Source organism: Sturnira hondurensis, unplaced genomic scaffold (genome assembly GCF_014824575.4).
Source record: "Sturnira hondurensis isolate 20B ecotype Veracruz unplaced genomic scaffold, ASM1482457v3 Scaffold0006505, whole genome shotgun sequence".
Lineage (NCBI taxonomy): Eukaryota > Metazoa > Chordata > Mammalia > Chiroptera > Phyllostomidae > Sturnira > Sturnira hondurensis.
This window is the reverse complement of record NW_028079136.1, coordinates 7,824,471-7,850,788: the sequence shown is the minus strand read 5'-3', so window position 1 is coordinate 7,850,788 and position 26,318 is coordinate 7,824,471. Positions and strand designations below refer to the sequence as shown.

Here is a 26,318-nt window from a genome sequence, read left to right as displayed (position 1 = left end):
CTAATCAGGATGCTCACAGAAAAGAATGAGAATGGTCATGAAATAGAGAAAGAAGTGAAGGCTATGCAAAAGTGAAATGAGAAATATACAGGGAACCAACAGTGAAGGGAAGGAAACTGGGACTTAAATCAATGGTTTGGAACAAAAGGAAGAAATAAACACTCAACCAGAACAGAATGAAGAAACAAGATTTCAAAAAAATGAGGAAAGGCTTAGGAACCTCTGGGACAACTTTAAATATTACAACATACAAAGCATAAGGGTGACAGAAGGAGAAGAGGAAGAGCAAGAAATTGAAAACTTATTTGAAAAAATAATGAAGGAGAATTCCCCCAATCTGGTGAAGGAAATAGACTTCCAGGAAGTCCAAGAAGCTCAGAGAGTCCCAAAGAAATTGGACCCAAAGAAGAACACACCAAGGCACAACATAATTACATTACTTGAGATTAAAGATAAGGAGAGAATCTTAAAAGCAGCAAGAGAAAGGGAGAGAGTTACCTACAAAGGAGTTCCCATAAGACGATCAGCTGATTTCTCAAAAGAAACTTTAAAGGCAAGAAGGGGCTGGAAAGAAGTATTCCAAGTCATGAAAGGCAAGGACCTACATCCAAGATTACTCTATCCAGCAAAGCTATCATTTAGAATGGAAGGGCAGATAAAGTGCTTCCCAGATAAGGTCAAGTTCAAGGAGTTCATCATCACCAAGCCCTTATTATATAAAATGTTAAAGGGACTGACCTAAGAAAAACAAGATGATCACAAATATGAACAGTAAAATGACAACAAACTCACAACTATCAACAACTGAATCTAAAAAACAAAAACAAAAACAGACTAAGCAAACAGCTAGAACAGGAACAGAATCACAGAAATGGAGATCACATGGAGGGTTATCAGCAGGGAGTAGGGGGGGGGAGAATGGGAGAAAAGGTATAGGGAATAAGAAGCATAAATGATAGGTACAGAACAGACAGAGGAGGTTAAAAATAGTATAGGAAATGGAGAAGCCAAAGAATTTATATGTACAACCGACCGGTGGACAAGAACTAAGGTCGGGGAGGGAGTGCTGGTGGGAGGAGGGTGCAGGGTGGAGGAAGATAAAGGGGAAGAAAAAATGGGATGATTGTAATAGCATAATCAATAAAATATACTTAAAAAACATGAAGGCATAGAAAGGTTAACTATCTCATTCAAGATCACTGAGCTGGTAAGCGGTGAAGCCAAGACTTGAACTTCCACTACACTACGTTGCCCCTGCCATCGCTGTGAACCACCCAGGCCCCAGCCACACTGTCCAGCAGACACCCCCACAGCAGAGGGCACAGCCCTGTCTTGAAGGCAGTATTTATACGTATCATGGGATACTCTTGGTCTTTCCTATGAGGCCATGATTTCTAACATGGGGAGGAACGCATGCTCAGTATCTGGAAGGTACTCAGTAAATGGTAAATAAAGAAAGAAAGAAAAAGGTAAAGGTGAGCTTCCTGAAGAGAACCATGAGCATATTTACTTTTCAGTGTCATTTTCTACTTGTCTCCTCAGGTAATTATTGTCAACTATCAGAATTCTTCCAAACAGTTTTAGTTCAGAGACAGCAGGGTTTTGCCAGTCCTGCATGCTCCAGAGGCCTACTTGATCCCAGTGCCGTGGCCCTCATGGCTGCACGGTCGGCCTACAGGCTCCCGATTGCCATGCCGTCCACGGGGAGGCAGCCAGCTGCCCCGAGCCAGGCTGCAGTCACTGCTCGCTCACACAGAAAACTGGAGCTGGGGTGAGTCAGGGATTGGCCGACAATTCCCTGTTGGGTCATAGCCTCTGGCTGCCCCTGGTCAACAGGAAACCTCAACATGCTTAAGTTGTTTTTAAAAGGGCAAGTCAAACAAGAGCCATCCCACGTGTACATGGGCACAGATGAGAGAAATTCGGTGCCCAGCCAAGCCAATGACCAAAGAGACTCTGCTCGGCAAAGAAGTGTGAACAGAATAAGCCTCAGCACTCCCCAGGGCAGGGAGAGGCAGGGCAACATGCTGGGCTTGGGTCAGAGGGGTTGGAGGCCTCCTCACAACTGAGAGAGGCCTCGGGTCCCTCACTTCTTTCACTCTACCACGAATTCAAAAGGTCATCAGTCCAGTCCTATAAGCCAGTGAGTATCTGGGCTATACAAAGGACTCCAAGTTTTAGGTAGTCTCCATTGGAGCTAGATACAAGAATAAATAAAAGAAGACAAAATTCCATGTCCTCATGAAGCTTCAATTCTAGTGGGAGATGAGAGACACCTAATGAGACTCGGAATCTCTCAGGAAGCCTTTTCAGATTATGTATGTCTCACCTCTCCAGACATTCTGATATATGATCTCCTTGGGATATGTCTCCACAGCCCCCAAGGTACAAATTCACCAGGCCATAGAGACACTGTCACTCACAGGAAGGAGGCATGGCAGGACTCCCATAGGTGGGACAGATAAAATTGGTGACGACCTCTGGTCTGTCTAATTCCAGCATACTTTCAGAAGGAATTAGAAAATGGAGAAGCCAAAGAACTTATATGTGCAACCCATGGACGTGAACTAAAGTGGGCAATGCTAGTGGGAGGTGGGGTGCAGGGTGGAGGGAAATAAAGGGAAGAAAAAATGAGACAACTGTAATAGCATAATTAATAAAATATACTTAAAAAAAGAATCATTCTTAACTTTCCTTAGCAGTTCCAGCATGGAGAAATCCCAAGCAAAGAAGATTTCTCAATGCTTAGCCTGCTCTAACTGAGGTTTAGTCTCTCTCCTCCCATGAAGGATCAAACCAAGAAGAGACTGGCCTTTCCTTTTAAAGGTCTTGGTCTTTGTGTCCCTGCTGATCAGGGGCCCAAAGCTGCAAGAGCTCCTCACCCAGCCTCCCCACACAGGCAGGCCCAATGCACTCCAGCCACTCGGGATAGAAAAGGGGGGTCTGCCCAATGTTGACCCGGGGTGCAGGCAGCCCTGCTTCATCACAGAGGAGGCGGCATCTGCTCACTCCACGGTCCTAGGGAGGAATTTGCAAACCATACCAACATGGCCCTTCCCTTCCCTCACAGGGCTGCAATTCTTACCTGAGGGTAGAACTCACTGCTATCTCTCCATTTCCTGACTCTACCCCAGATAAGGAATGTGACCATTGGTAAAGCCAGTCACTCTCACTGAGCTTCCAGTTTCAATTCCTCAAAACTGGGCTAACTCGGTGATTTTCAACTGGTATGGCACAAGAATTTTTAAATCATGCAATAACTGACTATTTAGTCAGGAGCACTGACCTCTTTTCCCTTAGACTGTCAAATTAAAAAATGAAACAACCAACCCAACAACAGCTGTCTGGTATAAGTGAATCAAAATTATATCTATTTTTTTCAGGTCAGCAAAAAAAAAAAAATATATATATATATTTTAGTGTGCTACAGAATTTTAGTTAATTAATTTATGTGTGCCACAAGATGAAAAAGGCTGACAATCGCTGGGCCACATACAACACCAGGCTGTGGTAATGGGTCAGTGAGACTGTGGATGGGAATGCCGTTGCACAACGTAACTCACTAGGACATGGTGAGTTTTTCAGCAGGTTATGCTAGGCCTGAGGGTGCAGGTTTCGGCATAGCCACTGACAAGTTACTGACTTTGAGCCAATAACTAAATCTCTCTAAACCTCAGTTTCCTTATCTGCAAAAACAGAGGCGAAGAAAACATACCTCAGAGGATTGTTGTACGGGATGAACACAACACACCTCAGGGTCTGGACTCAGTAGCTAACACACAGCCCTCCATCTCAGCTTGATGATTACTAACATGAAGAAGGAGCTGACTGTTCAGAATAATCACTTGGCAAACTTTTTCAAACAGATTACGTCTCTGGCCTTAGGTTTTAATTGCTCAGGGTGGGAGTGGAAGGGAATAAATTAAACACAGCCATAAATTCTCTGCAGCTCATGCTACCAAAAGGTGAAATCTGGTTTTCTGCCCCTTGAATCCAGACTGACCTTGTGATGCACCTTGACCAATAGGATGTGGTAGAAATTAAGCTGTCCAAGTTCCAAACTTGAGGTCTCAAGTGGTCTTGCAGTTTCCCCTTTCACACACTTGGAAAGCCGCCCCGAGACCGCCATGTAGGGAAGGCTAGTCTTTCAGAGGATGAGGGGCCATGTGCAGCATAACCAAGGTACCTCAGCCAGCAGCCAGCCACCACATGAGCCGGACACAGGAGTGAGGTCATCTTGGACCCAAATGACCCCAGCTACATGAGTGAGCCCAGGGGAAGCCAGGAGAGGAACTGCCCAGTGAACGCACAGGAATGTGAGGAATAATAGATTGCTCCAAGCCACTAGGTTTGAGGGTGGATCGCTCTAGTCAATAGTAAAATGACACAGGTGGGAAAGACGGGGCTTGAGTGCAGCTGGCCTGACACATCCCCGTGCCCTCCTCCTCCAGTTCCCCACCCACACCCCAGCCTAGTGTCTTCTCACATGGTCTCGTCCCTGTGCTGCTGTGTGCTTCCTTCTCCCCCGACTTTTCCTGCTGCGTGTGTCTCCAACTCATTCCACCCAGGAAAGGAAAGGTCCAGATTTGTTCTTCTTTTCCCCTCCTTCAAGCCCCTTCTTCCAAAACGCTGATCTACCTGATGACTAAATGACCTCCATTCTACACCCCTCACATAACTTGGACTTGTCCCCCTCCTCACCGTCCCCACTGCTCCTGCTGCTTCCCTGGCTCGGGTCTTATCTTTCACCAAGGCTATTAAAACAACCTCTCAACTCCCCTCTCTGCCTTAGGTCTTACCCTAGTTCAACTCCATCCTCTCATCTTCTGACATCTTTACAAAACACAAAACTCATCATGCTCAAAACTCCCCACTACCGACAGAATGAAGTGCAAATTCACTGGCATGGATGACAAGGGTGCCCAAGATCTGGTCACCACCTGTTTTCCTTTGTCATCTCCTACTGTCTTTTCTTCAACACGAACCTGCATTCCTCTCCCAGACACATCAAACATCTTGCTTTTTACATCTCTAGGCCACTACACGTTCTGTTCCCCTTGCCTGGAATGATGGCCTACCCACTGCACATCTCCATAGCTCCTTCATGGAGTCTCTCTTGACCTTACTCCCCTGCGCCCATCCAGGTGGAAATGGACAATTTTTGGTTTCCACTGTGCCTGAAAAATTGTCTGTTATGGTCCTTGTAACACTTCATAACCTACGCTGTGTCCTCACTGCCCCCTTACTAAGCCGCAAGTGGACCTACTTGAAGGTTGTGGCCGTGTCCTATTAACTCTGATATCCCCATTCTTTGGACCGCAAGTAGAATTTAGTAGGAATTAGTTATGTGTGTTGAATGACTAATGAATGAGTAAAAACACATGGTTAAAGCCTGTCTGCCCAGGGCACTGTTCACAGACTTCCTTGCCTCCTTCTTTGTGCCACATGACCTGGAGAACAACACAGAAAGGCACACAAAGCCCTCAGCGCAGCCTGTCCCCGAAGCCCTCTGCCACAAAGCAAAAGCCAGAGGCTGGACCAAGACTCTAGAGACCTAGGTTTTCCTCTGGTCCTGGTCCCACCATTTCCTGGTGTGTTCATGGGCAAGTCACATAACAATTCTCTGAGCCTCCGGTTCTTTATCTCTAAGTCAGGAAGAAAACTCTTGCTCTGAATATCCAGGTAAACTACCTGGGTGACTAAGGGAATGTAAATTTTAAAAGTGTTTGGGCACCATAAGTAGTTCCATGAAGGTAGAAGAAATATGAAAGAAAAGTACAAAGTGGCTAAAAGACACCTAAGCCTCCACTCACGTCACCTCTTGCTCTCTCTTCTAAAATCCCAGAGCTTGTCCCCAGGGGGGTGGAATTGTGAAACTGGGCACTCGGGCCCTGTCAGCGGGCCGCCAGGCCTGCTGCTCCGAACAGGCATGGATGCCAACACTGCAGCATGCCAGGCCAAAACCAACATTTCAGGAGAGGGCGCAAGATAAACAGAAGTTGAAAGAGAGAAGAAAGGGGAAGATTGTAAAGGAAATTTAAAAGAAACAGGAACATAAGCACACACAGACAAACTCATAAAACAAGTGGGTAGGATATAAAATATATGAACTAAGGTGTGAAAAAAAATTAAAGAGAAAGCAATGTATGTGTGTCTGTGTGTCTATATGTCCATGAGTGTACATCTGTGAGTGTCTCTCCGGGTGTAAGTATCATAAAGTGAGAGTGAAGATGCACAATATGTGCCTTTCCCTCTGCTGTTGTTGCACAAGGACATGACTGAACCCCCGGGTTAGTTACTTGTGCTACTGGGAACTAGCACAGCAGGAAGTGTTAGTGGCAAGGGATGCCCCATTTATTGTCAAGTGCACCCAGGGGCTTTTTTTGCAGGAAAGGCTATCGTTAATCCTCAATGAAAAGACAGTTCTGAACTTCGGGCTTCTGAAAGTAATCAGGAAGAGGAACAAGTTGGGGTCAGCTGGGGAAGGTTCCTGGGAGTCTCAGAAATAGACCTTGGCATCAAGATGGGCTGTAGATACCACAAAGTGAGTTTGTTTGCAGGTTGAGGTTACACAGAGCCCAGCTTCCAATATGCTTAGTCCCTCCTAAGCAGGTGTCTAGCCTGCTTCCAAGTGAAAGCTCTGGGAGTTGGCCACTCACCATTCTCAACTGCTCAACTAAGGTGGGTCCTATTGTCTCAGTGGGTACCAACACCCTCCCACCATTCAGTTACTGCCCCAACTCTGGAGATGACAATATTACTGGACTTCCCCAAGACCATGCTCTGAGGCACACAGGAGCAGAGAAGGGAAGAAGGCTGCCTGAGTCGTATCAGTATGTATAGGAGTTTGGTCCCCAGGCCAGAGCAGGGTCTCAGCTCAGTCACTCCTACTGAGTCACTCCTATTTAACTCTAGGACAGCTGTGATACTCACAGGTATCACAAAAACCAAAGGACAGGGTGACACTTACAACTTGGCCTTCCTACTCCCTAACCAACCTCATCTGGAATGGTCGGATGGCTGCAATAGGGCCCAGGACAACCTTCAAGGAGGGCCACATCTGGGCCATGACTTACAGAGACCCTTGAGGTCAGTCACAGCTTTTTAGGGTGAGCAGGATGGCAGCTAACCAGGGTCAGAGCAGAAACGGAGTCCCCTTTTCACCTCCAGGAAGCTCATCTAAGAATCCACCACAGCCTTACCTCCCTGCCCTCAAGCGGATTTCCAGGGAAGCACAAAGAGGCCTGGTGAGCTGTTCTCTGGGTGGGAACCTCAGGTCCTCCAAGAAACAGCAGAAATGAACAGAGGATTTACAAGACAAAAGCCCTGTCTGAGGCAGGTATAAGAAGATGCCTCAGGAACAAAGGGACCATGCATAAAGCAGAGCCAGGCACTGTGCAAGGCCAAGAGGGAGAGACATGCAGCTCCAGGAACCCCTGCTAAAGACACTGGTGACAGTTTTAAAAACATGGTCCTGAAACTCTTTGACATGTCTCCCATCTCTTGAATATAGGCTCTGTGACTACCTGACGGACAGAATACAGCAGAAATGAATCTGTGCCGCTTTTCAGGCTTAGGCCTCAAGTAACCAGCAGCCTCCACTTCCTGTTCCCACACTGAGAGGACGCCCTGGGCACATGGAGCTGGCACTTGCAGGTGTCCGACAACATTCTTAAGGGTCTTAGAAACCTTGCCATTCACCAGGGATCTGCATGCCCACCCTTGCGAGCCCTAGAGGGCCCTTCGTCTGTCTGTGAGAGCCTATGAGGCAACACTGAAATTCTTTTTGAGGTCTTGATAAAGGATCTTTTAGTCCCACTCTAGATTTTTAAAGATTTGTTGAGGGATAATTCAATCACAATAAAGTGGATACTTTAAAGAGTACAGTTTGATGAGTACACACACACATACAATAAAACCATCACAATCTGGAAGCCATTTCTTTCTTCCTTTTTAAAAAAATTTTCAATTACAGTTTACTTTCAATATTATTTTGAATTGGTTTCAGGTACTCAGCATAGTGTGGTTAGACAATTATATACTTTACAAAGTGTTCCCCCCTGATATTTACAGTACCCACCTGGTACCACACATAGTTATTACAATTTTATTGTCTACATTCCCTGTGCTGTACTTTACATCCCCATGACTATTCTGTAACTGCCAATTTGCACTTCTTAATCCTCTCACCTCTTTCGCCCAGTCCCCCAACCTACTCCCCTCTGACAACCACCTGTCTTGCTTGCTGCATCTCTAAGTCTGTTTCAATCTTGTCTGTTCATTTATTTGGTCCTTTAGATTACACATATAAATGAAATCACATAGTAGTTGTCTTTCTCTGACTCACTTATTTCACTGAGTATAATACTCTCTAGGTCTATCCAGGCTGGTGCAAATGATAACATTTTGTTCTTTTTTATGTGGAAGCCATTCCTTAAATTGAGAATTCTTTCCTGTCTAGAGAGAATGAGAAAAAAACAATTCTTCTTTTCTAATCCAGAAAGCCCTTCCTCACTTATGATTCCTTTAAAATTTTGCTTGAACACTGAATAAACCCTTTTTTTGGCTCTTTTCTTTTCTCTTTTACTATAGGCAGGTAGAATAAGTTTATAGGACTTCACATCAAGAGCACTATATTCAAGGAACTGCACACAATAAAAAAGACTGCACCCCGAGAGCGGCACCTGTGCCTGGACCTGATTTGGATACAAAGATCCTAGGCTTCGAGCTGGAATCACTAACAGGATGAGACTTTGGATCTTAAGGGAGAGAATGAGTGTATTTTGCATTTGGGGAGGACGTGAGTTTTTGTGACCAGAGCGATGACGGTGGCAGACTGCATTTCCCAAAGACAGTGGCCACAACATGTTCCATCTCACACGCCCTCCTCACAGTGTGATGCTGATGCTCTCATCAAGTAGGAACCATTTTCCTTCCCCTCGTGTGATACTATGACTTACAATAAGTATGTATTTGATTTTCATTCCTGTTTCTGGCACAGAGCTCCAAAACCCTTGGAATTTCCTAAGCGAAGACAGGGATAAGGATGTCTTCCATTATGTTAATGAAGTGACTTCTGGACCCCCAGCTAAGGTTGGGAGCTGATTTCCAGGAGAACCAACCTGGTGATAAGAGGGTTGGAGCTTTCAGTCACCGCCCCCCCCACCTCCGGGGAGAAGTGAAGGGCAAGAGGTCGACTCAATCACCAATGGCTAATGATTTAATCAATGGTGCCTATGTAATAAGACCTCCATAAAAACCCACAGGGACAAGGCAGAGAACTTCCAGGTTGGTGAACCAGAATGCTTCCATGTGCCACCATGCCAGGTCTAAGCTCCATGTGGACAGAAGTTCCCTGGTTTGGGACTTCGCCCTACATATCTCTTCATCTGATTGTTGATTCCTGTTTCTTAACACATCCTTTGTAATAAACCGGTGATCTGGTGAGCAGTTCCTGAGTTCTGTGAGCTGCTCTAGCAAATTAGGCCCCAGGTCGGGGGGGGGGGGGGGGCCATGGAAATCTCTGACTTACAGTCAATCGGTCAGAGACTCAAATGACAACCTGGGCTTGCAATTAGCATCTAAAGCAGAAGGTAGTCTTATGCGACTGAGTCCTTAACCTATGGGTTCTGATTTCATGTGTCAGAATTGAGTGAAATTGCAGGACACCAAGCCAGTATAGGAGAATTTCTTAGTGGTGTGGGGGTAACTCCGCACCCCCACACACACTCCCACCCTGGAAATCGATGAAGCTCTTTACCTTGAACTCAGGCAGACCTTTGCTATTGCCTTAATAGAGTAAAACTATGCACTATGCAATTTCTGAGGCTACGTCATCAAATGCCATACATTTCTGACTTGTTCTCTTGAGATGCTCACTCTCAGAACCCTGACGTCATCCATGAAAGCATGCAGCCCAAGGCAGAGGCCATGTGCGGTGTTCCCCCTCTACCCCGTGAGGCCCTATGTGACCACCAGGGTCAGGAGGCAGACCTGCACTCAAACAAGCCTTCGGATGATCCCAGCCTCTCTAGCCATTCGTCACCCCCAACCTTCAGGACACCCCAGCTGATGCTGCAAGGCATAGAAATGGGCTTTCCCTAATGAGCCCTACCCAAATCTCAATTTATGAGCAAAGTATATGACTGTTCATGTTTTAAACCACTAACACAATGTTTTTAGGCACTAATGTTTGGGCCAACCTTGTTTAGGGTCATTTGTTATGCAATAATAAATAACAGGATTAATACCAATGACATCATGGTTGGATTTTAGGAAGCATCTCAGGAATAGTCACTATTCCTGAAGATTTTCAGGAATAACCTACAGTCACTATTCTCAGAAGATTTTCCTTACCTTTTTCCTGAAATCTAAGCTACAGGGTCTACATCCGTACCCACTCTGGCAGTGAGATCTTAAGACCTCTCTGGATTTCAGTGTATCCTGAACAAAGGCTGCCTCTGCACAGAAGCCTGCACAGGTGAGGGAAGTTATGGTTCCACTGTCGATTAGCTCTATGTGGGCTTTAGCTTCCTTGTACGTAACACCGGGTAACTGAGCCCAAAGCATCCCATGATTCCCCTCCACCTCCAACACCCCGAAATGGTGTGTGCTGTGCCCGCAAGGAGTTCCAACCGACTAGGGAAATAAGACCCACACAAACATCCACCCCATGAGGCACTGTTTGAGAAGTGCCATTTGGAGGCTCCAGACCAAGGTTCTAAGAGGGAATGCCGAAGGGAGAGGAATCCTTCCTAGCTGGGAGGCCAAGAAAAGCACTGGGAGGGAAATAGCTAACATTTTTTTGCATCCAGATTGGCAGAAATGTAAGGTTTAGAGAGCAGGAAGATAAGGCTAAAATGAAAGACCAGGCTTTCATCCTACAAGCCGGGCCAAGTTTGACTGTATCACATATGACAGTTGTGCTTGAGCAGGGAGATTCCAGTAATGTTTGCAGGGAGGTGGATGTAGAAGGACATTAAAAAATAACAGGAGGGTCAAACAAGCTAGCCTTAAGTTCTCCCTCCCATTGGCTTCGTACCCTTGGGAATACTTTCCCTCTTCTGTGCTCGGTTTCCCCTTCTACGAAACAAGTGGGTTAGACTGAATGAATTCCAAGGTTCCTTTTCAGCTCTGCCTTTCTAAGAGTCTACGGAATGAATAGAAAGGAGTTCAAAGTTAACAAGACCCTTTAGGAAGGCACAACAGTAGCTTTTGCTCTAAGAGGCTGATCTCCCAGCCATCTAGTTAACTGCTCAACAAATAGTTAACTGTTTTCTACATATTAGGCATTGTTCCAGGCTCAGGGGAGAAGGAAAAAGTCAGGCAAAGCCCTTGACCCCCAGATGTCTACACTGTTACAGGCACCCAGGTTTCCCACACCTATACCCAACAACCTGGATTTCACAGTGACCCAGGTGCTGGAGTTTCACAGTGAAGAAGCTGTCGAGGAAATCAGCAGGTGTGGCAAGTCTTCTAAAAACAGTCTCTGCTGCCTGCCAGGTCTTCCAGCACACGTGGGATCTCCTGAGAACAACACAGGGCACAGCTCACACCACCTCAGTGGCTGAATTAGCTCTAACACAACACTCCCTTGCTTGCAAGTCACCACTGCTTCTAGTCCCACCACAGCTTCTCCACACCAAGGTCATTAAGCCTGACCTCTGGAATTCAAAGGAGCTTTGAGAATCCCCCCTCCCACACCCAGAAAAAGATGCAACGTCTTCTGAGCTAGGGCAGGAACAGCTTGGGAAGAGGGTACCCCTGGCAACCAAGGTGACGCCTTGTCAACAAAGGGAAACCTACCTACTCCAGGAGACCAGATACAGCAAAGAACAAAACTTTGGTGTGGTCAAATCAAATGGCTTAGACTTCCTCCTCCCACATACCTATCTTGCCTAATGAAGACAAAGGAAAAGGAAGAAGATAAATTAGCAAAACACTGGGGAAAAAAACTAACCACGAAATGGAATTCAGGATCTTTAACCCCTATCGGTTTAGCGGTAGCACCGCTAAGTCTTAATCAAATTAAGGACACAGCCTTGCAAATACTTATTTTGACAGTTCCACAGGGTCCCACTGGTCCCTCCCCACCAGCTTCCAAGTCCCAGAGGACGCTCTGTCCCCAAGTCTGACATAAATGCCTGTTAGCACATTGGGTCCCTCTGCCTCCATATGGATGAAAGGAGGTCCCCAAGGCAGCTGGGGAGTCAAAGGCCCAGCTTTCCAAGGCCTTAGGATCCCTTCACACCCCAACCACTTCCTGTCAGTCACACCTGGAGTCTTTTCCCACGGGACCCCTGGTCTGACAATGAGAAAAAGGCCCCAGGTTACTGCCAAACATACTGGTGAAAGGTCAGACTAAGAGATAGGACGCCAAGGTCATCCATCCAAGTTGTAAATGCCTTGAAGAAAGAGAACAGACCATCCCTTTTTGTCCCCTACTGCCCATCACAGAGCCTGGCACCCAGGAGGAGAGCCCTCGGGGTTCACTGACAATGACTTCATCAGTGAACTAGCAACCTACTGCCCTACTAGCCCAAAGAACACCCCAGCCCCAGATGTGGCTGGTGGGGAAGGCAGCCTGAGAAACCACCAGGTGACAATTTCCAAACAACACCTACAGTCCAGCAGCAGCCTCTGAGAGAAGGGGGCAGCTAGTCAGTCACAAAGGCCTGAGACTCCATGCCAGAAGTCCAGGAAAGGAGGGAGGGAAGGAAGCAAGAGTGTGACAGGAAGGAAGGAAGGAAGGGGAGTGAGGACTTAGACAGGAGACTGCAAAGAGGCTTTTTTTAGGCACATCAGGGGCTCAGATATTTACAAACACCATCCACCTTGTTAGGACAGCAAGCATGCTAACAAGCTAAAGAAGCAATTTCTAAAAACGTTTAAAACATACAGATACGTTTCTAAGTAGAAAGTGGAGAACCAGCAGCAGCCCTGATTCTGCTTTGTGACTGATGTAAACATGCATCACACCACCCTGCAGAGGGAAAATTAGAGGAAAAAATGAATACTTAAAGGAGTTAAAGGCTACTAGGAATGGTAATTTCTAATTCAGGTTCTAAATATACTGTGTTCTTTAAATTTATGAATAAGACCATGCAATCACATATAATGTTTATTTCTCCTCTACAGCTTCACATTAAAGATGTGAGAACCTTAATTAATCGCCCATCTCTGGCTGCCACCAGACCGCTATGAGTCCGGCAAAGCGGCTCCCCAGAAGCCAACAAGGGGGAACAAAGACTCTGTGATCTAGACCTGTTCCTGCCTCGGCCACCACATGCTCTGGGAGAATTTAGTGTTTCTGTCTGTTTACCCATGAAGTTGATGGTCCCTGCCGTTCTTGGCCTCACCCAGTTCAGGGAAGCAAGCAAGCAAGCAAGTACCTCTAGTCTGGGATAAGAGGGTGCGTGGGCAGAAGGCAGGGGGTTCTTATTGGTCTTCTTGCCACAGAGCAGACATTCCATTTGTTTGTCTCAGTACCAAGCTCTTAGGTACTTCACAAGTCAGGACCTACCCATGTCCGTCTGTTCAGCTGGCACAGTCCATCCATACCGTTCCCACTGGGACCAAACCCTGGCATGCGGGGTAGGAAACTCCTCCTGCCTCATCCGTGCAGAGTGACTTCCCAGGGGCCATGTCCTGCACCCCATTCTGCCCACCATATCTGGACTCCAGTTCTGAATGAATCACATGTCCACAACCCCTGGCCCGACATGAGCATCCTACACCCCACTGGGCTTAGCCTGGCACTGCACAGCCCAGACATCCTGGAAGGAACAACCCTGCCCCAACCTAAGTTGAGCGTCCTTCTCATAGCTAGTTATCCATTCTAGTGGTGGAGGCACCAAAAGCCAAATCTGCCCACCTGAGATTCAGCAGAAGGGGCTATGAAAGGTATGCAGCTTTAATAAAAGAGCCTTTTTTAATAAAAGAGGTTATTCTAGGACATCAGCACCAGGCATTGGCCAAGACCGGAGAAATGCTGGTGAGAATTGGACATCCACCTGCCAGCTCTGGAAGCTTTCATCCCGTCACAGGGAGGAAGCTACCATTTTCTGTGTGCCTTTATGCCAGACACTATGCTAAGCACCAACACATACTATATCAGTTAGTCCTCACAGCAATTCTGTAGCATAAGTACTATTACTGTTTTATAGAGGAATAATCAAGAGTTTAGAGGGCATAAGAAAACACCCTGTGATCTAAGTAGTTAAAGCTTAGATTTAAAACCAATTCCATGAGTCCAAAATCATGGGTTTTCTATGGTCCAACATTCCCACTTTTAAATGGAAGACATAACCAGCAAAGTAGATTATAGTTTAGGCTGACTACAATTTCCGAAGCTGCTTTGTTTGCAGCCCAACATAAATTCTTGTAGACCTAGACTCCTGTTGGGAACTTGTACTGATGTGCATAACTGCCACCCCCTCTCCCCAAAGTGTGGTCAGCCTCCCATGCTCCAGCACAGCCTAGCTCAGGAGTAGCCCCCCAAGCTGCCCCAATTTTGGGAAAAAGAAACATCAGCTGCTTTGCTGGCTCCATTCCTGGAGCTCTAGGCTCCTCCAACAGCACAAAGCAAAGCGTGTTTTACGGTCCCTGTTTCTCTCTCCTGGGGAGACTTAGACAACTAGAAAATATTCATCTTATTTTTGCCCAGCATGAGTTGGGCCCAGATCAGTCACCAAGGTGATTGTCAGAGTCATGATGACACTCGTTTACAACCTGGCAGGGATCCTGCCCAGGAACCAGGCCACTTGGCTATCCCTTGATGGCACCCTGTAGTGAGCCCCATCCCCTCCTCCCCACCCCCACTCTCCCGCAGTGCTCCCCCACTCACCTGCTCAGAGTGCCCGGAGGGGCCTTAGTGCCTCCAGCTCCGTGGGTGATGCTGGAATTCTTGTTGGCAGTCATGGTCATTTCGGCTCTCTGCAAACCCACAGCCCTGCAAAGACAAGGCCTATAAGCCAAGTTTCCACGGGCAGCCCAAAACACCTCAAACATTTCCAGATGACCTCCAAAACTGCCAAGAGGGTTTCTGTGGTGGGAACCACTTTCCCACATATATTTAATTCTACTCATTAGAGCTTAAGAGCCTCTAAGGACCCCTGGTCTGGGTTGGGAAGAGAGTCCGTGAGCTAACAGATGACTTATCTGTTCACAGAAAATTATTTAAAAAAAAAACTCCACCTATATCCTACCTTTTTCCCATTTAAAGTAGAGTTTCTCAAATTCCTAGTATGCCATGCAGCCTGTATGAATGTTGCCATATTTGCATACCTCCTGAAAAACTATTCAGTATTTTTCTTGAATCCACTTGAAATTGACTTGCTTTTCTTAAAATGTTCTAAAGCCCTGGCCAGGTCGCTCAGTTGGCTGGCGCATTGTCTCATCCACCAGAAACATTGCAGGTTTGATACCCAATCAGGGTGTGTATGGGTGACAACTGATTGATGTTTCGTTCTCTCTCAAATCAATAAATTTATCCTCAGGTAAAGTTTAAAAAAGACATAAACCATATTATGTCAAAATAAAATTTTTTGTGCTATTAAAAAAAGTACCATCAAGAATGTAAAAAGACACCCACAGAGTAGGAGAAATTATTTGCAAATCATATATCTGCTAAGGAACTAGAACAAATAAAAAGCTCTTACAAAATACCAGAAAGACAAACATCCCTATTAAAAAGCAGATAAAGGGTTTGAATAGATATTTCTCCAAAGAAATAAAATTGGCCAATTAGCACACGAAACGGTGTTCCACATCACTAGTCATTAGGAAAATACGTATCAAAACCACAATGCGGTATCACTTCACAGGCATTAGGATGACTATAATCGAAAAGAGAAAAACAAGTGCTCGTGAGGCTGTGGAGAAACTGGAACCTTTATTCAAAATGAGCAGCCGCTTTGGAAGTTCCTCAAAAGGCTATACTCGGAGTTCCCACATGACCTCTCACTAACCACTCCTAGGTGTATATCCAAGAGAACAGAAAACATCATGTCCACACAAAACTTGTACACACAAAGGTTCCTAACAGCATTATTCACAGGAGCCAGAGTGGAAACAACCCACTGCCCACCAACAGATGGAAGCATACACAACATGTGGGGTAGCATGCAATGGAACATTATCCAGATATAAAAAGGAATGAAGTACATTGATACATTCTGTAACACGGATAACCCCTGATGCCAATTTTTCTTTTAAATGTCCAGAAGAGGGCAAATCTAGAGAGACAGAAAGTCCATCAGTGGTGGCTGAGGGACAGGTTGAGGATAGAAGAATGGGGAGTGACCGAACGAATATGAAGGTTTCTATTTGGGGTGAAAAAAAGTTCTGGAATTACATAATGGCAATGGCTACATAATTCTGTGAATATTCAATTAAAAACTGAACTATACACTTTATATGAGTGGATTTATCATAGGTGCATATCTCAATATGGATGCTAAAATAAAACTTAAGAGCAAAACAAATTTCTTAAGTGCCCTGGAGAGTGGATGGGGCACAACCACTGTGAAAGCACCCCCTGGCCCAGGCTGACTCCACCCTCACGGACGCCGAACAAGGCAGGAACAGCCGTCCTCTCCCTCTGATTAGCATTCCCATCACGCCAACCAAAATCAAGTATATCAGATGTGAAAGTTCAACATAGTTATTTATGGCCACTAATGACCTTAATCCAGGAGGCCCTCTATTTATTACCTGGACACAAATAAGTGATTGTCTTGATGATAAAAATAGGCCAAGCCCTCATTCTTTACATCACTCATACTTCTTTCCCAATTTCAACATGAAACACACCCCCTCAAATTGCTTTAACTTCACAGAATCTGGCAGGGTTGTGGTTCTGGTGATGGTGGTAGTGAGTGGAGTGGGAGCTGGAAAGGGAGGAAGCTGCCTTCAGGCAAAGGGGCGATTATCTGATGGTGAGAGCAACTAGACACTTCTCTAAGGCGAAAGCTGCAGGTGCTTTATTTCGGGAAAAGGGAGCCAACCCCAAGCTGTACTTTCAAGTTTCATAAAGTGGAGAAAAGCCATCCCTACCTGCTGGGGAAAAGTATTTATAAACTGAAGTACACAGCATAACATTAGTGATGACAACGATGAGGTGGAAGAAGAGGAAGAGTCCATCTGGCCACCAGGGCACTGATGCCCACTGGCTCCGGTGAGACACTCTTCACTTGCACCAGCCCAGTGTCGAGTTACGTACTTGACATGGGGCTGTGTGCACATAACAGGAAGAAGGGAGAAAGAGGCAGGCCCTGGGAGCTTTCCCAGGCCAGTGCTCAGGGTCAGCAGGGAGCACAGTGTTACAAGAAATCAACCTGCTCAGCATAAGCCTTCAGCTGTGCCCATGGTAACAATGGTCACAACAGCCATGTAACCCATCAAAACAGCACTGGGCATGCTCTAGCACCTGCAGGGCAAGCCCCCAGGGAAAGGGCAGAAGCCTTGTGGAAAGATTCAAGACAGAAATACCTTAAAAGAACATGATGAAAAATATATTCTCCCTGAATTCCCAACACAGGAGGGGAGACCAACTGCTCTGAAATGCTATTACGCAGTTGAATGTGAGAACAAAGCCAACTTGGTAACAAGGAAAACTGTAGGTGATGTTGACATTTGCTTGGTCCAAGAAGAAATATCCTGTGAAGATTTAACCATAGAGCCCTGGCTGGTATAGCTCAGTGGATTGAGTGTGGGCCTGTGAACCAAGGGATTGAGGTTTGATTCCCAGTCAGGGCACATGCCTGGGTCGCAGGCTGGTTCCCAGTGGGGGACCCACTAGGGGCAACCATACATTGGTGTTCCTCTCCTTCTCTCCTAGTCACCTTCCCTTTCCCTCTAAAGATAAATAAGTAAAATCTTTAAACAAAGATATAACCATAGAGGTGTGAACCAAAGTCAGACCCTTGCTCATGGCAGAGTCATGCTTCTGCAAAAGCATAGCTGTTACTCTCAGAAGTGGCCTCAGAGTTAAGGCATCTTGCACAAACACTGCTGAGAACCCAAGAGTGCACAGTAAGTCAGAAGAACAGATGAAAAGTATCTTCTTCATACTGTCCTCCCTCCTGCCTGCTGTCCATAGGCCAGATCTAGGGTCAGTGGGTAATCTAGGGGGTTGAGGAACTGAGAACCTGGCTAATCCTTCGCACCTGTAGCTCAGACATGAGCATTCTGCACAGCTGCCTTCCTAGGGGACCATGCTTCTCCTAGGGCCCTGAGAACAATCAGGCCTCTCATTTGTGCTTTCAGCCTGATGCCTTGGCTATTTGGGTTGAAGCAGAGAAAATAACCACTGGGAATAGAACAGAGAAGCAAGAGGCTGAGAGGCTGCTTTGTAGTTCCCAGGCTCATCAATGGTACAGTCCAGACAGAAACTGCATGTCTGGAAAAATGGAATTACTGAGCTCCAGAGAAAGGAACACAATTCAACACCTCTAGAATCTTTCTGCAAACTCTGCATTGAGACAAAGAGACCCCAGTCCCAGAAACATAAGGTGCAGAGGGACAAACACCTGACTTGGAGTTAGATAACTAAGTCCAAGCCCGCCTCTATCAACCGCTACTTAAGGGACATCGCATGGGTGTTTTCCAAGATTCAACTTTCTCATGATAAGAGCAATAATAGCAACATGACCTACCTCACATGATTGTTATGTTTGGCACAGAGAAGCTTAATAGTACATGGCTTTGCTTCCAGCTTATGTTTTTCTAGGTATTTGGAAGGCAACCTCTCCACTCACAAGCTTGAGTCACTTTTCCGACTCCCTGGCACTGTCATTTGGTATGTTTACTCTATTCTAGGCACTTGCAAGGCAGAAGGTATAAAAACTGACAGACACAATCCCCGCCCTGGAGAAGCTAACTGTATAGGCAGAAAAGTCAAGTAAAAGGAAGGCCTCATAGAAAGGCAACATTTGAAGTAAGCCTCAACCTCTTTGTTACCCACAGTAATTGGACCTAAGGAAAAGCAAAGGTACATTTACTAGGAGACACGCTGTGAGATCCTCTACATAATCATAATAGCTATAGCTATAAGCACTTCATATGTATTAAATCATTCAATCCTCATAACAACCTGATGAAGTAGGCTCTATTATTTACACATTATGGGGAAATCAAAGTACAGAGCAATTAAACAGCTTGCTCCAAGCCACACAGCTAGAAAGTGCAAGGCAGGAATTTTGAGCCCACGCGGCTGCCCTCATTCCCCGGCTCCAAGCCAGGACCCTGCACAGCCCCCAGTCACCCTCTCATTCAATGCTTACCATTCTACGAGGCGGTAGAGCATACAGACCTGTTTCTCCAATCAGGAAATTTAAGTTCAGAAAGATGAAAGGACGGGCTCAAGATCACTCACCTAGTGAAGGAACAGGGCAGGAATGTGGACTCGGCTCTGTCTGACTCCACCATCTACTTACTTTCCTTGACATCAACAGGGTGCTCGTTAAACATGCCAAGTCCCAGGCCCCATCTCTACTTCCTGAATGGGAGTCTGTAAGGATGAGGCCTAGGAATCTGCATTTTCAGAGAGCACTTTAGATTAGCCCTGCATACCCATAAGTATGAAAACATGCATCCTACAGCATGCTCTCCAAGGACTTGGAAAGGTATGAAGGGTCACCACCAGTCATCCTCCCAAAAGTCTGCCTAGCTGTGAACAAAAAAAGATGAACACTCAGTCCCTCTGCTCCCCCGCCCCCTCAGCTCCTTCCACCCCGCACTGCCCGCTGACCCCCATGGCAAAGGAGCAGGTAGGAACATCACCAGATCCAGTGAAAGGTGTGCTCAGAGCTCTTGTATCTCACAACAGCTCTTCCTGCCACCACCTCCGGTTGCTATCAACTGCTCCCCTCACTTTTTCCTTGCTTGTGTTCCTGGGGGGTGGGGGGGAGTTTATACCCAAGGACACAAACTGGTTGTTGGCAAGAGCAAAAAAATGTCTCGTTTGGCCTTCCCTTTATTTGTAAAAACTTTGAGCCATTTGTCAAACATTTTAAAAATTAGGTGTGTACAAATACAAATAAAAATTCAGATTTTTGGCTTCTCTTGAAAAATCAGAAAATCTGCCATCACTGCCTGCATTTCTATACAATATGCCCACAGTAAGCCACACCTGAGAAGTGGCCCATTCAGATGCAGCAAGCTCTCTCCAGTTTCCCTCCCTACCCAACGCCTGCAGCTGGCCGGCCTCACGCAGCTCTGTACCTGGCTCTCGCAGGCAGCAGGTGGGTTCTGCAGCCCCAGCAGGAAAGTGCCGGGAGGTATCACACTGTGGGCAGCCACACAAGCCTCCTAGGCAGCTGGGCTTGAAGCAGTGCAGAAGAGCCTATTCCAGCGCAGGGCATCGCCTCCTGGCCACTTGAAAACCCATAGCTACTCCCCTCAAGTACCACTGGAAGAAAGGGCCTCTGGAAGGCGCCCTGCTTCTGCTCAGGACAGCCTTCATCTTGCAACACTCTCCCAACTTCCTGAGTGCTCCCTCTCCCCGCCGGCCAGTCCTATCACCAGATCTGGAGGCTCTCCCCAAGGCCCAAGAAGAGCTGCACTGGAGGTCAGCCTCTGAAGGGAGTGCCTCCTGAGGGGTGCCCCGCCTCTAAGAATGAACTTCCTTATCCTACAGCAAAACACTGTTGCCCCTTGTTTAGGTGACATCTCTGAGTGTCTATCTCTTCCGCAGGCCTAACTGTGGACGTGACAGGACGCCTTGTCCCTCCCTGAAGAAGGAGCCATCTGAACCCTGAGAGTGATGAGGAACAGATGCAGGCACTAGGACGGAAGCCTCCCACTCTGCTGGGGCTGAAGCCTCCACCCAGGGAGACACACTGCCTGGCATCCTGCTTTCCTCGTCCAGGTAAGAAGGCGAGACAGCTGACAGCAGGAACCTCCAAACCACATGTGAGAATTTCTGCCGACATCTACGTTCCACTCATTTCTTAATCAACCTCTGGTATGGAAGTAATAGCTTAGGAAACAGCCCAAAGGGAAGGAAGAACAAGGGGGTGGGGGTGAGCTAAACCCTGCGTGTGCCCGAGTGCCTGCTCACAGCCAACAGCTCTGCACAGCTGTTGTCCGACTCCTGGAGGCCAACCTGCCCACTCCCCCCGCCCCAGGAACACTGATTCAGACCCTCCTGACCCTTTCACGGACTTTCCCCTACAGCCTTTCTCCATCCCTAGGCCCTGGTCGAAGAGATAATCAACAAACTGACTGCCCCACAATCCCAGACAGGCCTAGCTCTTTAACCTCTTCCTCCCAGAGTCTCCGCACCGTTGTCGCCACTGCAAGCTCCAAGGAGGACAGCCTTTTCAGTACCCAAGTCAGAGCCCTCAAAAATGTGAGAGCTTGATTCTTCCCTTCTCTCCCACAGGTGTCCATGGACGGGAGAAGGTGGGACGGGCTCTGTGTACCTGCCACAGTTCGGCCAGGACTAACTCCTCCAGGCCTTGCTGTAGCAGCTCACCGGTGCAGCCCTGCTGGTCTGTGGCATTGCTGGGCAGTTCAGCCAGCCCACAGATCTGACAGCCTGGCCCCTCCTGGCCCCATGTAGCTGAGAAAGCTGTAAGGAAGTACTAGCTAGCTCTCCATCTCTGTACTTGGCAGAGTTCTGCACCCAGAAAGGTGCTCAAATAATTGCTAACTGACTTGTTAACTGATGACAAAAGAGGGCCCCACGGAGTCCAAGGCAAGAATGACAAAGGGCCCTGCAAATTCAAGCACTGGCCATACTCCTCCAGGAGCACTTCTTCTCTTTCAAAAGTCGGTAGCTATGAAATGGTAGCATTTTCCAACTGTAGCTGCCACCCAGTCAGCTGTCAGTGGTAGGCCTCCCCCACCTGGTCCCCGGCCTGCCTCCCGCCCTCACCCCTCTGCCAATCCTGGTCTTCACATGTGTCCCACTAGACCCCGCACAGTAGCAAGTTCTCACCCAACACAGCCCTGAGGAAGGGCTGTTCTTGGGAAATCTGCCTTCATCTCCTGTAGGTCGGCTTTCTCCTCCCTTCTCCCTCTTTTCCTCCCCTCCTTTCCTGATTCTTCTCTCACTGGTTTATCTGCCCACAACTTTGTCTTTGGCTCTGCTATGCCCCAAAACAAAGGGCTACAAGGGGAAGGGGAGGAAGGGGGTTTGAGGTTGGGTGGGTGGGCCTCTAAAGCTTTAGAAAGGGAGCTAGGAGGGATTTTCTCAAGTGTATTCCATAAGGCCCTTTCCCATCTCACTGCTTCTACCTACCTCGTACCTTGGATCTTTTCATTCCAGGCCCAGGTTCTGGGATTCTAGGTCCAGAAAGCCTTTCAAGCAAAAGTGTTGAGGGGATTATGAGCCCAGTCCAGTGGAGAGGAACCAGGATCTGTTTTGCTGGGAGGTCAGAGGGATGGCTGGGTATTTTGACAGGTCCCAGTGAGGGTGAAATCCTCCTCAACCAGCCACAGGAAAAGAGGATTTTCATTATTGTTGTTGTTGAACAATAATCCAAAACAAAATTAAGCTCTCTTCCCATCTCCTCACCGTCCACTTGTCACTCCCACATCCTCTTTCCCAACCTTCCTCCTCAAAGAGCCCTTGAAGTTTGGGTTTTCAACCTCAACCATTTTCAATCCCCTTTCCTGCCAGATGGTCCTTCTCCACTTTAGTACAGATTTCTGTGGAGGTTTGAAGCTGGTTTTAAACATTTCCTGAAAGCCTGAAATGGGGTGAGGGTTTGTTAGGCAATCCCAAGCCAAAGAAAATCTGGATGCTTCCAAGACAGTTTTAAAGACCGAGAAGCAGCTGTTTCTGCCAGTCTGGGAACTCAGCCTCTCAGCCAGCAGCTCAGCCCACTCTGCCCCACGGCTTGCCACCACTGGGAAAAAGAGAGTAGAACTAAGGCTTGCCCCACAGAGCCCTGCTCCTGGGGGCTAACCACTCTGGCAAGAACAGCTTGGTGGGTCCCTAGTCATGGTGACACGTGAAAGGCCACAGACCTGTATCTCACACCAGCGCCTTCCCCTGGCCAGACCCAGCAGACCAGCTGCCAAGTTCTGCCCATACTAGGAATGTCACGCCTCCAAGCTTTCTGGTTCAACCAGCTCCTTCTATGTCGATGTCCTCCACCTCCATTCTTTCTGAAATATCTACTTCAAATGTCAACTACTTTCTGAAGCTTTTCCTGATCCTAAGTCAACCCCATTCTCACCCCTCCCATGCTCTCTGGTCCAGCTGAACTCAACCCGATTGACGGCAAAATGCCTCCCCTGCCCTAGAAAAACATACCACCCACAAGTCGGCTTTCTCAGAAGACTCGGAAACAGTAAGGGTGAAGGGGCTGGGACTGGGACTTTCACCTCTGTCTTCCCATCTGTAGCATAGGGAGAACGCCTCATCTGTGCAATGAGGACATGAAGATTAATGTGATACCATCTATAAAAAAGACAGAGGATACTCAGAGCCCAAAGAGAACACAGTTGAAGTCTCTGGGCCAAGGGTTTAGCTTTCTCCCAACTCAGCCTTAACTCTCTCTCCTTTGTTCTCACTCTTTCAGCTGACTTTGCTCCCTACTTCCCTGAGCAAACAGAAAGCACCGGAACAGACCCTCAGTAAGCTACCACCATCATCGATCACCTTTACCCACCACCAGCATGAGCGCCGATCTCGGCACTTCTCTGCTCAGAACCCCTACGTTGGCTCCTGACCACTCAGGGTAAAAGGCAAAATCTTTACAATGACTTATAAAAGGCCCTGCATCATCTGGGTCCCCATGATATCTCTGGCCCCCCTTCAATTGCTCTCTCCTCTTACTCCTTCCACACCAACCACATTTTCTCATTAGTTCCTCAAACACATCACGCACTTCCTACCTCAGGGCCTTCATACCTGCTCTGTCCTGGAGCTAGAACACACTCCCCTGAGAGAACCTGCTCCCTCCTCTCCCGGGTCTTTGGTCAAATGTCACCTTCTTAGTGCGGTCTTCCTTCCCTGACCACACTATAAAAAATTAGTATTAAAATTGCTATTTATAAAATCTCCCACCACCCCTCTACCCCCACAAGCCCTATTCCACACTTTTGTTTTATTTTTTATTTTACTTTTCCCATAGCATTGATCATCATCTAATGTACTACTTTTCTTTTCCATTTATGCTTATATAAGCTCCATGAGGCTATATAAAGCCTCATGTGTTCATCCACAGTTGTATCCTCAGTGCCTAGGACAGTCCCTAGGGCACAGGAGACCCTCAATTAATATTTTTAATGAAAGAACATTCATCACCAGCTTAGCGTTGTCCTCCCTGGACAGGGACAGCAGTGTGGGGCTCCATTATCCATCCGGCCCACCTTCCAATCCCACCAGCCTTCCCAGTTCAGTCTGACTCACCGGTAGCAACCACACCCGCTCAGATAATGAAAGAGGGCCATGCCCTCCGTGCATCCAAAAGATCCAGGGTAGGGACGCTTTTGGCCCAAGGACTCAACTGAAATTGCTCTCTGCAAAGATTACCACCTTTTTTCCGCTGAAAGAGGCCAAGGTCCTTTCTCTGGGGCTTACTGAATTACAGGCCTCCCCTTCCTGACCTCTGCTGTCTGGGAGACCACTGATCAGCCCTCCCTGAAGCACTGCAGTGAGCTCCCTCCCAGTCTGGAGCACACTCTCTGGGGTAGCCCTGCACACCTGCCTGGAGCTCTGCACGCTCATCCAAAGGGGGCACTGGTAAAGGGCAGCTGGGAACTACTATTGGCAAAGTGGGGAGAGAGATAGATGGTGAGAGCATTTAAGATTTTCATGTGTTTCATTAAGAACCATTTGCAGGCATGCCACTGCACTATACTCTGCACCTTGCCCTTGGGCAACTCCTCATCCTGGCCTGAGAAAAAAATAGTAAAGAAAAGACTCTGGAACAATGTAACAAGAGCTGGGACAGAAGTGTGAACACAGTGCTCTGGGAGCAAGGAGAAAGACAGTCATGAGGTGTCCAGGAGGGATGTGGGGGAGGGCTCCTGGAGGAGCAAGAAGTAACACTGGGCTGCGTCTTGTAGGACTTGTGCAAGATAAAGAAGGCAGAACACTGCAAGCACTAGAAAAAACGTGAGCAGAAGCCAAGGAGACCTCGAAGCAAGCTGAGATTTTTGAACAGGGCACAAAAAGCAATGACCATAATAGAAAACACTGAAAAATCAGACTACATTAAATAAGAACTCTGTTCATTTAAAAAAAAAAACACCATTTAGAGAGTGAAAAGGAACCAACAGAGCAGGTACACAGGTTGCAGGGTGAGGCAGATTTGAGAAAACTAAATACACAGAGCGAAGTTATCAGGAAAAGTAGAGTAACTCTCAAACTGCAGACGTTGGGCAGGTCATGAGGGCTGAACTTCCCTTTGCAGAAAAGCCCTTTGTTCCTCACTTTTGGAAGGAAGTGGAAGAAAATGTACATGTAAGGCCAGGCTCTGCTGGCCCTACCCATGTATTTATCTCACTTAATCTACCTGTCATTATCTCTATTTTATGGGTGAAGAAACTGAGGCCACGTTAAGGAATTTGCCCAGGTTTCACAGTAAGTGGCAGAGCCTGGAGTGAGAGTTGGTGCAGAGCTCTTTGCCTCCACAGGACACCTTTGGCTTCTGTCACATGTTATGGCAAGAAGCCTCCAACCCAGGCACACTCCTGCAGCCCGTTTCTGGCCCCTAAACTCTTGGTGTTAAAAACCCATTTTTCTTGAAGCCAAGTATCACAGGGCCCTGAATCAACATGACATAAATATAAAAGATGCTCCTCTCTTGAAGTTCTTCAGGAGTTTTGCCCCGCCAGTCCTCCTCACTTAGGGCCGGAGGCACTCCCAACTCAGATCCTGGTCAGAGCGAGGACCTCCCCCTACAACTGGGCCCAGATGTCTCAAGGGACATCTTGCCCCTTCTCAGCAGCAGCTGAGACTGCAGACAAGGGAATTCAGTCCATCCATCTGTCCAACTTTTTTTCTTTGACATCCAAACTTTTATTTAAATATACCTAATGAAAGAGTCTCTTCTTTTCATTTTTTATTGTATGTTTTTTCCTGCCCAACTTCTTTAAGCATCATGACAGGGTCACAATTTGCCCCTTTTTGCTCCTTTAAACAAGCACTACTTGGCAATTTCAGGTCTGTGGCTCTCCAGCTGGGTGCCAGGGGCCCAGCAGCACTGCAGTGGATTGCCGGCGTGCTGCAAGACAGTTCACATTTCTGAGGGAAACAGAGCAATACCCAACATTTGTCAGACACCCCAAGACTTGCCAGTTTTGGCATTAGATTGCACTACCTGCTTTTCAACAATGTCATTTCTTTGTGAAGCTGT

The 26,318-nt window shown here is 47.1% G+C and overlaps 1 protein-coding gene across 8 annotated transcripts in view; it reads right to left on the bottom strand.

The window, feature by feature from the left end:
* Nucleotides 1–26,318, bottom strand: part of DENND2B (DENN domain containing 2B) — a 160,770-nt gene that overhangs the window by 38,771 nt on the left and 95,681 nt on the right. For 5 of the 8 annotated variants that reach the window (XM_037050129.1, XM_037050128.1, XM_037050133.1 and 2 more), the window contains one exon: nucleotides 14,846–14,950. In XM_037050129.1, coding sequence (XP_036906024.1) covers nucleotides 14,846–14,925 — 80 coding nt within the window. In that variant the 5' untranslated portion in view covers nucleotides 14,926–14,950. Of the gene's footprint in view, nucleotides 1–14,845; nucleotides 14,965–20,223; nucleotides 20,531–20,853; nucleotides 20,861–22,246; nucleotides 22,438–26,318 lie in introns of those variants that run through there. The other 3 variants (XM_037050130.1, XM_037050131.1, XM_037050132.1) reach the window with 3 other exon arrangements.